The sequence below is a fragment of the Engraulis encrasicolus genome, chromosome 8, assembly GCF_034702125.1.
Source record: "Engraulis encrasicolus isolate BLACKSEA-1 chromosome 8, IST_EnEncr_1.0, whole genome shotgun sequence".
In the NCBI taxonomy this organism is placed as follows: domain Eukaryota; kingdom Metazoa; phylum Chordata; class Actinopteri; order Clupeiformes; family Engraulidae; genus Engraulis; species Engraulis encrasicolus.
Window position 1 is genome coordinate 52,518,438 of NC_085864.1, and position 15,356 is coordinate 52,533,793.

Here is a 15,356-nt window from a genome sequence, read left to right on the forward strand (position 1 = left end):
ACACACACGCACGCACACGCACACACACACACACACACACACACACACACACACACACACACACACACACACACACACACACACACACACACACACACATACACACACACACACACACACACACACACACACACACACACACACACACATTGTCTAGACTAGAGTATAGCTTGTGTAGTATAGTATTATAGTGTGTAGGCAGGACTCAGAGCAGAGATGGGGGTTGTTGTAGTAACAAGGTCAGACAGTGTCTTCCTCCTCCTCTTCCTCCTCCTCTTCCTTCTCATCTTCCTCCTCCTCCTCTTCCTCCTCCTCTTCCTTGTCATCTTCCTCCTCCTTGTCTTCCACCTCCTCCTCCTCTTCCTCCTCCTCTTCCTTCTCATCTTCCTCCTCCTCCTCCTCTTCCACCTCCTCCTCCTCTTCCTCCACCTCTTCCTTCTCATCTTCCACACACACACAAACAGCTCCCACAGTGTGTAGGCAGGGCTCAGAGCAGAGATGGGTTGTTGTGGTAACAAGGTCAGACAGTGTCACTGAGGGGAAATGAAGTACCAGACAAACTAGACCAGACTGTTCCAGCCAGCCCCTCTTCATCCTCATCATCCTCTTCCTCCACCTCCTCCTCCTACTCATCCTCCTCATTCTCCTCTTCCTCTTCCTCCTACTCCTCCTCCTCTTCTTATTCCTTCACATCTTCCTCCTCATCCTCTTCCTCCACCTCCTCCTCCTCCTCCTCCTCTCCCCACTCCTCTTTCTCCTACTCCTCTTCCTCATCATCTTCTTCCTCCTCCTCTTCCTCCTCTTCTTCCTCTTCCTCCTCATCGTCCTCTCCCTCCTCATCCTCCTCCTCCTCTTCCTCTCAATCTTCTTCCTCCTCCTCCCCCCCCTCCTCCTCTTCTTTCTCCTTCTCCACCTCCTCTTCCTCCACCTCACCATGCTCCTCCTCTTCCTCTTCCTCCTCCTCTTCCCCCCTCCTCTTCTTCTTCCTCCTCCTCATCCTCTCCTTCCTTTTCCTCTTCCTCATCTTCCTCTTCACTTCCTCCTCCTCATCATCCTCCTCCTCCTCTTCTTCCTCCTTCTCTTCTTCCTCCTCCTCCTCCTCCTCTTCTTCTTCTCCCTCCTTCTCCTCTTCTTCTTCCTCCTTCTCTTCCTCCTCCTAGACCAGACTGTTCCAGCCAGCCCCTATTCCCCCTCTTCCTCCTCCTCTTCCTCCTCTTCCTCATCCTCTTCCTCCTCCCCTACTCTTCCTCCTACTCATCCTCCTCATTCTCCTCTTCCTCTTCCTCCTACTCCTCCTCCTCTTCTTATTCCTTCACATCTTCCTCCTCTTCCTCCACCTCCTCCTCCTCCTCCTCCTCCTCCTCTCCCCACTCCTCTTTCTCCTACTCCTCTTCCTCATCATCTTCCTCCTCGTCATCCTCCTCCCCCTCCTCCTCCTCCTCTTCCTCTTCCTCCTCCTCTTCCTCTTTGTTCACCTCTTCCTCCTCCTCCTCCTCTTCTTCTTCCTTCTCCTCTTCCTCCTCCTCCTCCTCCTCACCATGCTCCTCCTCTTCCTCTTCCTCCTCCTCTTCCCCCCTCTTCTTCTTCCTCCTTCTCCTCTTCCGCCTCATCATCATCATCCTCCCCCTCTTCTTCCTTCTTCTCTTTCTACTCTTCCTCCTCATCTTCTTCATCCTCCAATCCTCCTCCTCATCCTCCTTCCACACACACAGGTAGATATAGTCACACACACACACACAGGCACAGACTGACAGATACACAAACAGCAGCTACACACACACACACACACACACACACACACACACACACACACACACACACACACACACACACACACACACACACACACACACACACACACACACACACACACACACACACACACACACCTCCCACCCTGCTCCCCAGCACCTGTATCAGCCTCTCATCCTTGCCTTGACACACACACATTGTCTAGAGTACAGCTTGTGTAGTGTGTAGGCAGGACTCAGAGCAGAGTTGGGGGTTGTATTTCTGCTTTCTGAAATCAAGGGTCACGCCAAAAAAAATATTTGGCTAGCTTGAAACGGATGGGAAACTACCGTTTGGCCAAAATAGGGTAGACTCGGCAAGAATTGCCAAGGAGATGCATTGGCTCAAGCCTCCCATTGAGAAGAATGGGAATTGGCCATTTTTCCAAGTCTAGTCCCACCCGCCACCGTTGATTCTTTTCAGAATAGACTCTACGATATCCCCTCTATGCCTTCAGCATCAATGGTCTGCACCTGTGCTTTCATGTGACTTGAGGATGGTCTTCCCCATCTATCAAACCCAACCCCCCCCCCCCTCTCTCTCTCCTCCTCTCTCTACGTCTGCTCTCCTTCCACACACCCCCTCACTAACGTATTGCATTTCTCTGGGTGTATTTCAGGGCCTGCCAGCTTGCCTGTCCGCCTGTCTGCCTGTCTGCCCACACACACACGCACATGCACAAGCACACACACTTACACACACACACACACACACACACACACACACACACACACACACACACACACACACACACACACACACACACACACACACACACACACACACACACACACACACACACACACACTCACACTCACACTCACACTCACACACACACACACACACGCCTGCCTAGATGGATTGATAATACAAACATTGGGCACAACTAAAGTACACACTTAACTCAACTCGAGGCATTCCCAAGTTGAGTTAACTTTCAAACTTAAGGCAGCAGGGCAACTTACTTTATTACATTTAACTGGCTGCGATGTTACAGTCGCGTCATGCATGTATGGCCCAAGGCTGAGCTATTCTCCTACATGGCATTTCCATAATAGAGTGGTTTTCAACCTTGGGGTCAGGACCCCATATGGGGTCGCCTGGAATTGAAATGGGGTTGCCTGAAATGTCTTGTGTAAAAAGAATAGGCTTACTGATAAATACTCATAACATTAATTAATATTCTGATTGGTACGCCGCCACACACTGTACATTCTATGTTTTTTTCACAAATATACAGGTTTTATAGCCTACAACTGAACTCAGTATCTTTTTCAGGTGCGGAAAAATATGTGCGTAATGCGGTATGTAATGTGTATGGGGTCCCTAGAAATCTGGGGTGCATTTCTGCAAAGCGTAGTTGTTAGCAGTTAGCTACTTGGGTAGTTGCCAATGGGAAATTGTATTGCAACCAACAAAGTAGCTAACATAGTTAGTAACTACGCTTTCCAGAAATGCACCCCTGGGAAGTCAAAATGGGATCCCGGGCCAAAGAAGTTTGGGAACCACTGCTGTAATACAATATGTTCCGAACATGTGGCTCCGGCGCTGACCAGTCACCCTCCCTCCCCCTCGAAAGCACATACGCTGACACTCTCCTTCTTCACACCACAGGACGTGTTTTACAGCAGCATACTATGAATAGTTTTACAGATTTAGAGAGTGTAAATATATATAATGTCCTTCCTCACACACAACATTTTGTTTGTAATCATTTTTTCTTTTATTATTATTGACAAAGCTCATATGGTACACCATACTGAAAGAAGAACTTTAAAAACTCAGAAAGGTCAGAAAGGTAGGAAATGCTACAGGGTAAGGAAGAACGGGAAAGCAGAAATGTCAGCCACACTCTCTAGTACTTTAAATGTGAAAAGTCTTGGTGGGGACCTATGGAATCCTATATAGAGTATACTATACACAGTATTTGGGGGTTGTCCATAATTAAAAACATTAAATGCTTAATGACTTACTGTAAACATACTGGATCATCCACCTCTTGAGTAAGTTATCTTACTGTGCGAATCGTCTTGGCATAGTCCTATAGGATCCTACTGTACTATATGTGGATGCAGCCTATGGGGCTTGTCCTATCACAGGGCCAGCAGCCTTTTACGGGTCCTTGACCACTCCACTCGGACTGTGCTGTCTTTAGGAACTGTCTCCAGACGTTGCATTCAATTCTGTACACTGCCATGTGTCCCAGTCATAGACTGTGTAAGTGCAAGGTATGCTAATATATGTTATCAGGGGAAGCTTTGGCCTAATGGTTAGGGAGGTGGTCACATGGTTGCAGGTTCAATTCCCAGCCTTACCTGTCCCTAAACCTCACCCCACATTGCTCCAGACTGTAACCAATGGTGGTGCTTAAATTTTCCCCTGCCACTTCCTGTATCAACAAAAGCAATCAGACATGTCATCTTGACACCCCCACCCCCCCATGCTAGATGACACATGATGATGTGTGTTTAGCACCACCCATAGGCAGCCCCAAACACTGCGGGTGGACACATAAACACATATATGAAAACCAACAACCTGGCAGGGCGACAGGCAGACTGACTGGGTCATTGCAATACCTGGTGCTCATCTCATTTTATACAGATATACAGGCATCTAACTTGGTAGCGTGTGCCTCTAATAACAGAGTCTACTGTGGCGTTGCAGGTTCGAGGTTTATAGGTCAAGACGGTGTCACCTCAATAACATTCGGATTGTGTTTTACTTGCTTCAGACAGAGCTAGGTATCTGGGGAGACGTAATCTAGTTGTTTGTGCGTACATCAGCTGTCGTCTGCCCTCTGTCGTCCCTACAAGAGTTTTTCTAAGTGTCTGTATGTTTCATTACATTACATTGCACTTAGGTGATGCTTTTATTCAAAGCGACCTACAGATATTATAGGGTATTGGTTATAGTCCCAGTGTGGGATTAAGTGCTTTGCTCAGGGGCACTGAAGCCATTAAGGGAGGAAGAGATTGGTAAGGGTGGGGATTGAATCTGTAACCCTGCGATCTACCTCTGTCCTCTGTGAGAGACTTCCCAATGTTTGTAGACAGTCACTCCAGTATTAGTATGTGTCTGTACAGTAGACCAGTGGTTTTCAACCTTTTTCAATGATAATGTGGCAAGGCACACCACCAGCTGTAAATGTTAACTGAAAATAAAACCCTATTGCCTATATTACCCCATTGATGCTGGATGTGGCGTTGCGCAACATTGACCCTGGCGCCTGGAGCTGCATAACGCAACATTCAGGCTCATGAGATTTGAGCTAATTTTATTGAAAATATTGTCATGTTAGAGCTAAATTAACACATTGTAATGCAAGATGAGTGTCTTAGTGTTTAAATGCAACTTATCTCATGCTTTTTTGTGCTTCAGAGGCTGAGATATGTCAGTCTTTCTAGGCTGACAGTACCTTTTCCCAAAAGCGCTTAGGCATTCAGGACCCATTTCTGCAGGTGCTTCAGGCATCAATGGGTTAACAATGTACAAAGTACAATCATTCCAGAGTTCTCCACAGCACACCAGATGACCTCTCATGCCAGACTATAGTGTTCCCCGGCTGGCACAGAGGTTGAAAAACACTGCTGTAGACAGTCAGTCACTCCGGGCGGTCACTGTCTTCCGTCTGGCCGGGGGTTTTCCCCAAGTGTCCGTAGACAGTCACCCCGGTCACCTGAGGAGACTGCAGTGTGATCTCTTCAGTTAATCCACAGGATCATCCTGAGCCACTCGACTCTAATCCAGCCAATTAACACTCCACGCCCCAGATCTAGACCTTAACACCTCACGGCCGCCCGCTCTGCCCACTGACTTATATAAGTCATCCTCTCCGCCTGACATTTGACGTCATGCATGTTGGAGGAACGTGACACAGCGTTTTGGTATTCAGTCCAAATGGACATCTTGACCCACTACATTTCGTATTTAAATGGACATTGCATCCTAACATACTGCATTTGGTATTCAGTCCAAATGGACATCTTGACCCACTACATTTCGTATTTTAAATGGACATTGCATCTTGACCCACTACATTTCGTATTTAGACCCATGGACATTGCAACTTGACCCACTACATTTCGTATTTAAATGGACATTGCATCCTAACATACTGCATTTGGTATTCAGTCCAAATGGACATCTTGACCCACTACCTTTCATATTTCAATAGACATTGCATCCTATCCTACTACATTTCATACTTAGACAAAATGGACATTGCAACTTGACCCACTACATTTCGTATTTAAATGGACATTGCATCCTAACATACTGCATTTGGTATTCAGTATTCAGTCCAAATGGACATCTTGACCCACTACCTTTTGTATTTAAATGGACATTGCATCCTAACCTACTGCATGTGGTATTTAGTCCAAATAGACATTGCAACTTACTTGATACATTTGATATTCACTCCACATAGGCTGGGAGACCTACTGGGGCGGTGGCAAAGGGGTCCCTTTTCCTGGGCCCAAGGAAAGAGGGCAACCAGAATTCGGTCTCCATTACATTGTATTTCATGCATTATTTCTTATTATCGATCAAAGTTGCCCGCAACATTTCGCCCTTCGGTCAATACTCTAAACTCAGTGTGGCTTTAGGTAGGGTCACAATAACTGCCCTGTTTGAATTAATAAGTGAAAAATGAGTAACAGAATTTGCCGTTTTGTGCCCAACTTTATGAATGAGGGAGAGAGGGAGGAAAAGATGAAGTGACAAAGTGCATAAGTGACTGTGATAAAGAATGAGTGTGCAATAGCAATGAATGAATGAATGAATGAGTGTCAATGCGGTAGTGAAGGGGTTAAAACAATAACAAGCAGACAGGTCCTGTAAAGCTTGTGCCCCCCCCATGGTGCTCTCTAGCTCCCCCAAACCCCCCTTTTTTAACTCCCATCCTGTGCCCCCTCCCACTGCTGCACGTCTCTGGGGCGCCTGTTGGAGAGAGAAACAACACACACACACACACACACACACACACACACACACACACACACACACACACACACACACACACACACACACACACACACACACACACACACACACACACACACACACACACACACACACACACACACACACACAACCCACACACACACACACAGGGCCGCTGACAGCTTTGGCTGGGCCCGGGACAAAGTCATTTGAGAACGCCCCAAACCCAATCCATGCAATGTAATGAGGATCCAATTCTGGGCCCCCTCTGTCCCAGGGCCCGAGACAAGTGACCCCTTTGTCCCCCCTGCCCCCCTGTCGGCACACACACACACACCATCCTGTCGTCGTCCCCCACCCCCCACCCCCCCACCCCAAGGATCAACACACACACCACACACACACAGACACACACACACACACACGCATACACACCACGCGCGCACACACACACACACACACACACACACACACACACACACACACACACACACACACACACACACACACACACACACACACACACACACACACACACACACACACACACACCACCCTGCCCCTATACCCCCCCCCTCTCCAAAGGATCAACCCTGACCTGTGTGGTATGTACCATGAGGGGGGCAGGGCAGGGGGAGAGGCACCACATACTGGGGGCACAGCACATACTGTGTGTGTGTGTGTGTGTGTGTGTGTGTGTGTGTGTGTGTGTGTGTGTGTGTGTGTGTGTGTGTGTGTGTGTGTGTGTGTGTGTGCTGCGTGCATGCGTGCGTACGTGTGTGCGTGCGTGCGTGCGTGCGTGCGTGCGTGTGTGTGTGTGTATGTGCGCGTGTGTGCGTGTGTTTGTGTGTTTGTGTGTGGGTGCATGTCTGTGTGTGTACTTACATGTGGAGAGAGAGAGAGAGAGAGAGAGAGAGGGGGATGGTGGGGACAGGAGAGACAGAGGGGGGAGAGGGAGAGAGAGAAATAGAGCGAAAGGGAGAGAGATAGAGAGAGAGAGAGAGAGAGAGAGAGAGAGAGAGAGAGGGGGGTGGGGTAAAGAGACAGTGGGAGAGAGAAAGAGAGAGAGAGAGGCGGAGGGAGGGGACAGGAAAGAGAGAGAGAGGGAGAGAGGGATAGAAGGAGGAAGAGGGAGAGAAAGAGGGATGGAGGGAGGGGACAGGAAAGAGAGAGAGAGGGAGGGAGAGAGAGAGGGAGGAAGAGAGAAAGAGGGAGGGAGAGAGAGGGTGGGGACGAGAGAGGGAGATAGACAGAGAGAGAGGGAGGGTGGGGACAGGAAAGAGAGAGAGGAAGGGAGGGGACAGGAAAGAGAGAGAGAGGGATAGAGAGAGATGGATGGAGGGTGGGGACAGGAAAGAGAGACTTCAGTGGGGTGTCCTTTTCTCTCTAATCTGGGAGGTGTCACGTTTCCAGAGGTATCAGGTGGACCATAGATGGGGTGTGAAGAGAGATGTGGAGAGAGGGAGAGAGAGAGAGAGAGAGAGAGACAGAGAGAGAGAGAGACAGAGAGGGGGGTGGGCATTGAGAGAGCGACAGACAGAGAGCTAGAGAGAGAAAAAGAGACAGACAGACAGACAGACAGACAGATCGACAGGCAAACATCATGGTGGCCTAATGTGGTTTTAACTCAAGGAAGACAAACTTACATGCTTTTACCAACAGATGAAACCGCTTAATATTGTGACAGTACCAAGTTCATCAAAACCACAGCACGTGCTATGATTGAATGCATTTACCTGCACTGAGTATTCTGGTTTCATGGAATATTGTCAGTATTCCGTTTAAAATAGGTTCCGGAATACTCTGTTTACAGTGTGAAACAGCGTTCTGTAACCAAAATATCCCCTAGGACACATTTGGAATGAATAACATTTGGAGTTCACATGCAGCCATCATTCCATTTAACCTTATAATACACATATGTAAGTGTGTCAATGCCAATGTGTCTGTGGTACACCCGACTTCTAAGCCCAAAAAAACTGTGTTTGACCCTTAACCCTCTGAGGTCTAAGGCCTTTCAGAGGCTTTTAGGCTGCTTGCACCACCCTGACATTTTCAAGTATTTTCATTTCAAATATATATATTTGGAACCTGGAAGGTCTGAGGTTTTTAATGGTGTGACTTATATGTTTCAATGACAAAAACTCAGAGTTACAGATTTGTTTTTGGCTCTTGCCTCTGAAGGGCACTCGGACCTTCCGTAGCCAGTGCCCTGCCCAGTGCTGTGCTGGCGGCTATGGTATGGATTGCTGGATCAGGTTACCCATTATACAGCACTGCAGTGGTTCCCAAACTGAGGGCCGTGACCCCTAGGGGGTTTGCGGAGGTACTGAAGAGCAGTCACGGACAGAAGGGACTTGTATTCATTTGTGTGGTTAATAGATATATTTTCTGTCTTCTGGATTTATAGCAACATTAGCGGACAAACTACTAATGGAAAATCTAGCAAAATTAATGGACAAAGCATTTTTTTGTCCATTAATATTGCTAGATTTTCCATTAATAGTTTGTCCGCTAATATTGCTAGAAATCCATTGCTAGGCTAAGGCAATGTTGGATAGGGCGTCGCAAAAATATTATGAAGTCCAAAAGAGGGTCCCTGCTGAAAAAGTTCCGGAACCACTGCAGTACCTCCAGGACCCCCCCAGGGGCCCCGACCCCCAGTTTGGGAACCACTGCAGTACAGTGATGTTCAGTTTGGCTCTTTTACTGAAGTGTCATCAGTCATCAAACTGCCCATCAAGCAGCTCTGCTAAGCACAACACAGGACAGACAGGACAACTCTGACATTACCGCACACACATATACACACACACACACACACACACACACACACGCATGCATGAACTCAAGTGCGCACACACACGCACGCGCACACACACACACACACACACACACTCTCTCTCTCTCACACACACACACACACACACACACACACACACACACACACACACACACACACACACACACACACACACACACACACACACACACACACACACACACACACATGGAGTACATATTCAGCTATAGAGGACAAAAACTGTGTTTTGTCAAAAAGTGTTTATGATGAGTAGGTGTAATATTATTAGAGATGCACAGGATCCAAGATCTGGTTCCAGGATCTTGAGCAGTGGATCCGGTATCCGGCAGTTACCTAAAAATCAGGATCTGCTGCATCTCTAGCCTAGGCTTTTCAGTCAGTCTTTCACAACCCCAATTGCTGCATAGAGTGAAAGCCCTTTGGAAGCGGCCAGTGCAGGCAGTGTGGCAGTAAGCCAATGAGTCTAAAAAATAGTTTGAGCCAATGTAAAAAAAAAAAAAGTGTCCGTGTGTGCGAGTAGACTATATGTTTCAACCCTTCTGTAGGATCCGGTTCCGGGTCCGGCAGGATCTTAATCAGTGGATCCGGTATCCGGCAGGATCCTAAAGATCAGGATCCGGTGCATCTCTAAATATTATAAACTTTAATCTCTATTTTTTTCTCTCTCTCTCTTTCTCTCTTTCTCTCTCTCTCTCTCTCTTCTCTCTCTCTCTCTCTCTCTCTCTCTCTCTCTCTCTCTCTCTCTCTCTCTCTCTCTCTCTCTCTCTCTCTCTCTCTCTCTCTCTCTCTCTCTATCTCTCTCTCTCTCTCTCTCTCTCTCTATCCCTCTCTCTCTCTCTCTAGTTTCTGCTGCTGATGTACCTGGTGACATTTATGGGCGACCTCTGCACTGGCATCACCCTGATCATCGTTGGTGAGTAGACTGACACACACACACACACACACACGCACACACACACGCACACGCACACGCACACACACACAATATTTTTGTTGGGCCCTTGTGGGGCCTTTCCTATCTTTGTGGAGCCCTTCCATTCATGTAATCCTAACAATAGCTAAAGAATGCTGAACTGTTCCCAAACCAAACCAATCCATAACCCTAACTTGTCAGTGAGGAAATGATTTTACACTTTTACTTATACCAGTAACAACAAAACTACCCCAGCAAAAGGGGTCAAAACATGTGAGGTCCAGGATTTTGGCCCCACATGGAGCGAGGGCCCCAGCATGTGGGTTTGCTCCAATAGCAGTGGCCTCACGCAGGTAGATTGGTGTAGTACACTCACACACACGACTTTGTGACTTCTCTTAGACACAAACACACCCACACATACATTACATTACAGTACAGTACTGTACCATATGGCTCAGTCTGACGCGCCTGTCTTTCTCTCCTTTCTGTCTGCAGGTGTGATCGCTATCTTCTCCGTTCCTCTCTTCTACAAGAAACACCAGGTGAGGATCACAGGACTGCCTGACATAGTAGTCATAGCAACAGCAGCATCCGACACAGTAGCCATAGCAGCAGCAGCATCCGACACAGTAGCCATAGCAACAGCAACATCCGACACAGTAGTCATAGCAACAGGAGGGCCAGAACATGAATAACCAATACTCATTGTAACACAGTAATTTATAGCCCAGGACAAGGACGGGAAGGCTCATAGTAGCACAGTAACTGTCTGTCCTGCTCCACTGTCCAGCTTCAAAAGAAGTCTTTTATAAGCACTCCATTGAGGAAGTATCAGTGTCAGCCATGGTCATGGGCAGTTGTGGGTAAGCAGTTAGGGTATCAGACTTGTAGCCCAAAGGTTGTTGGTTCAACTCCCAACCTGCCAGGTTGATGGGGGGAGTATGTAACCAGTGCTCTCCCCCATCCTCCTCCACGACTTGGTAGCGTCCCGTCGCACTGCTGCCATGGGGCACGGATGAGGCATAAATTAAATTTCATTGTGTGCAGTGTGAAATTGTGTGCTATGGATTGCTGTGTCACAATGGGAGTTGGAGTTTCCCAGTTGGGCTTTCACTTTCATCATACTCATTACAGCAAATATGTCTACTTGGTGTCCCGGGACAGTTTACAGGACAAAAGCTTTTTTTTGCGGCCGCTGGCGATGATGCTACTGATGATGCTACTGACACAGGCTATGGGGACTCAGATGGGACATTTGCAGTGCGAAAGCCAGTGGCTCAAGCTATTCGGCTATGGGGAGTCAGATGGGACATTTGCAGTGCGAAAGCCAGTGGCTCAAGCTATTCGGCTACGGGGACTCAGATGGATACATTTAATGCTACTGACCCAAGCTATTCAGCTATGGGGACTCAGATGGGACATTTGCAGTGGTGAAAGCCAGCGCCTCAAGTGCTCTGTCCTGCTCTGCTCCAGTAGGCCTCAATAAGCACCTACTCCCTAAAAAGTGTCATACAGCAAACCTGTTTTCAGGAAACATGCCTCTCACACACACACACACACACACACACACACACACACACACACACACACACACACACACACACACACACACACACACACACACACACACACACACACACACACACACACACACACACACACAAAGTGCAGTCTCTCTTTCTGTCGTCCACACTATTCTTGGCCAGCGAGGGGATTACTGTTTAAGCTGCTCTGTGATTGAAGTGCACTGCTGTGTGTGTGTGTGTGTGTGTGTGTGTGTGTGTGTGTGTGTGAGTGTGTGTGTGTGTGTGTGTGTGTGTGTGTGTGTGTGTGTGTGTGTGTGTGTGTGTGTGTGTGTGTGTGTGTGTGTGCGCGCACATGCGTGCAAGAAAGGAGGGGGGAGAGAGAGAGAGAGAGAGAGAGAGAGAGAGAGAGAGAGAGAGAGAGAGAGGGAGAGAGAGGGAGAGAGAGAGATTTTCTCACTGCCAGGGTCTTGTGTGTCTATTTCAGGCCCAGGTAGACGGCACTATTGCTGGATTCTACGCCAAAGGAGACTCCATCCAAGATTTGTGAGTAGGACTCCCCCTTGTGGCTGCACTGCACATCACAGTGTTACATGTGTTATTTATGTGTCGTTTTCATGTAGGCCTACGCAATATTAATACAATTCGAATAAAAATGTAGGCTACTGTACAGATATGATATTAAAGGGACACTGTGCAGGAAATGGTCAAAAAGGTACTGCCACTATGCTGCTCATTGAAACTGGGCTGCCTATTGCCAAATTTGATCTTTCCATGAAAGTTTACAAAGTAATAAACAATTTTTTTCTAGTATGGTCCAAGTAGAGTCATTTTTGCAGCTAAAAATGGCTATTTTTGGAAATTCAAAATGGCGGACCATGGAGAAGATCCCCCTTTTCATGTATGAAAAGTGCAATTTTTCCAGTCATAATGAATACTTAGAATTTGATGGTGGTGGTAAGTATTCATGAAAAAGGTAACATTAGTGAATGGGCAGCATGAATTCTGGAAATAAACAACACAAAATCTCACACAGTGCACCTTTAAGGATGTTTTTAAAAGTTGAAGGTGCACTGTGTAATATGTTTAATTGTTCATTTCCAGAGTTCACGCTGTCCATTCATTAATGTTACCTTTTTAACAAATACATACCACATTTTAAGTATTCATTATGACTAGGAAAATTGCATTTTACGTGCATGAAAAGGGGGATCATCATCATGGTCTGCCATTTTGAATTTCCAGAATTCACACATTTTCAGGCATTTTTATCTGCAAATAGTATCATCCTTTGGTCATACTAGTAAATATTATTTTATTATTAATATTCATGCAATTTGGCAATAGGCAGCACAGTTTCAATGAGCGGAATAGTTGCAATGCTTACTCTGGCCACAATCTTACACGTTTCACCTTTAGCTTTTGAGCATTTCTTGAGTGTGCCAAGGGCCGTATTGATATGGATAACGTGATGCTTGTTATTTCAAAACCACTTTGTCCCATACAAACCTGGCGTGGGACCAAATGCGCCAGTTTCTGTAATGTCTACACTGCCTGCATAAAAGTTATTCACCCAAAACCAATGTATGAAACCATTCAGCCTCTGACCACACTGCATGTATGTTGCTGTTGACATCATAGACTGAGGTGACAGTTGATCAGATATTGGCATTCAGTTGTGATTCCCCATCACGCATGTACCTATTGCATTTGTCATTGTCATGTGTTTTGTTCCACAGCTTCCACCGATTGGCTCAGGGCGGAGGCCCTCCCGTTGACTCCACCCCCGGCGGTGCCAAGCCCAAAGCCCATTGAGAGACAAGCCAGACGACGACGACAAAGAGGAGGAGCCAAGGAGAGATGGGAGGAGTTACAGGCTGTCACTCAGATGTCTTAACCAACCAACAGTCTGTGCTCGCAGGCCCGGCGCCACAGAGGATATGATGGAAGGCGGGGCTTGTGGTGATGGGGGGCGGGGTTTGGGGGGAGGGAGTGGAGGAGAGGGCAGGGGCAGAAGATGTGGACAAACGAATGAAGAAGAATCAGTTCCGGAACTTTGGGGAGTTTTAGAACTTTGGGGCAGGTGAGGGGAGTTCCGAGTTCCGAGAGGTGGTGGTGGGTGGTGAATGATGACGTCTGTGGGGTTTGCAAAGGATGCTAGGATGTACTGTACTGTACTGTACCGGGGTGCATTTCTCAAAACCATAGTTGCTAACCACATTAGCTACTCTGTTGTTTTTAATGCAATTTAATGCCATTTCCCATTGGCAAAGTTGCCAATAACGGGCTAGCAACCATGCTTTCGAGAAACGCACCCCTTTAGTGGTGGGTGGGTCTCACTGTCCACCAGTCAGCCGGCCTGTCAGGACCGTGCCTGTCTGTCTTGCAGGCTTGTCCGAAATTCCGGATTTAATGAATTTGAATTCAAAGTAATGCCATAATACGAACACTGGGTGGTGTCATTACCTTGAATTTATTTTCTTTGAATTTAAGCTACACCACCCATTGAGAGTACATAGAACACAACCAACTAGTGTTCATATCATGGCATTACTTTGAACTCAAATTAATTATTCAATTCGGAATTTCATACGTGCCTGTCTGTCTTGTCTGTCTGCCTGTCTGGGGCCGGCAACGTAGACGTAGAGTTTCCATTTACAGAGCGTTGTTTTCAGAGCAAAAAAAAAAGGACTTTCTAGTATGGCTGGGTGTCGCTGCTGTCTACACAAACTAATAATAAAGCAAAATAAACCAAATCAAACAATCAAGACTTACTTACACAATGTCCTGCAGGCCTCAGTCATTTCCATGTCCAGGGTTTGGGCAATTTTTTGTTCTGTTATTAACAAGAGGAGAACCCATGCGGAAGAGTTGGGACTACAACAGGAAGGTGTGGCAAGAAGCAAGCAGAGTGTGTGTGTGTGTGTGTGAGTGAGAGAGAGAGAGAGAGAGAGAGAGAGAGAGAGAGAGAGAGAGAGAGAGAGAGAGAAAAAAAACAGCCTGGGGTGATACATCACAAACAAACTGAATTGGATCTGGAAGTGCTCAAGGTGAAACTTGCACAGGAGAAGAATGACTATTTTATGTCGGCAACCTACAGAAAGTTTGAGAAACGAAATGAAACTGGTATTAACCGGTTTCCCTTATCTTTGATAAATGTTTCTGTTCTGGAACATAAATGGGTTCATGTGTGCTTCCCATCTCGGTGTTTGGTATTTACCATAATTCACAGGGCACATATATACACAATACTGTATATGATACAGCCTATTGCTAGCAGTGTCAGTACTCTAGAATTAGCAGACATATATTGTAGTCTATAGGCCGTGCTGGTTACACTTGGCAGACTCGCCGA

General features: G+C 46.9%; 1 protein-coding gene across 2 annotated transcripts in view; it reads left to right on the plus strand.

Moving 5' to 3' along the window:
- Positions 1 to 14,769, plus strand: part of rtn2a (reticulon 2a) — a 42,364-nt gene extending 27,595 nt beyond the window's left edge. For both annotated transcript variants that reach the window (XM_063205870.1, XM_063205871.1), the window contains exons 4-7: positions 10,406 to 10,475; positions 10,974 to 11,020; positions 12,489 to 12,547; positions 13,741 to 14,769. In XM_063205870.1, the coding sequence (XP_063061940.1) occupies positions 10,406 to 10,475; positions 10,974 to 11,020; positions 12,489 to 12,547; positions 13,741 to 13,816 (252 nt within the window). In that variant the 3' untranslated portion in view covers positions 13,817 to 14,769. The remainder of the gene's footprint in view (positions 1 to 10,405; positions 10,476 to 10,973; positions 11,021 to 12,488; positions 12,548 to 13,740) is intronic.
- The last annotated feature ends 587 nt before the right edge of the window (positions 14,770 to 15,356 follow it).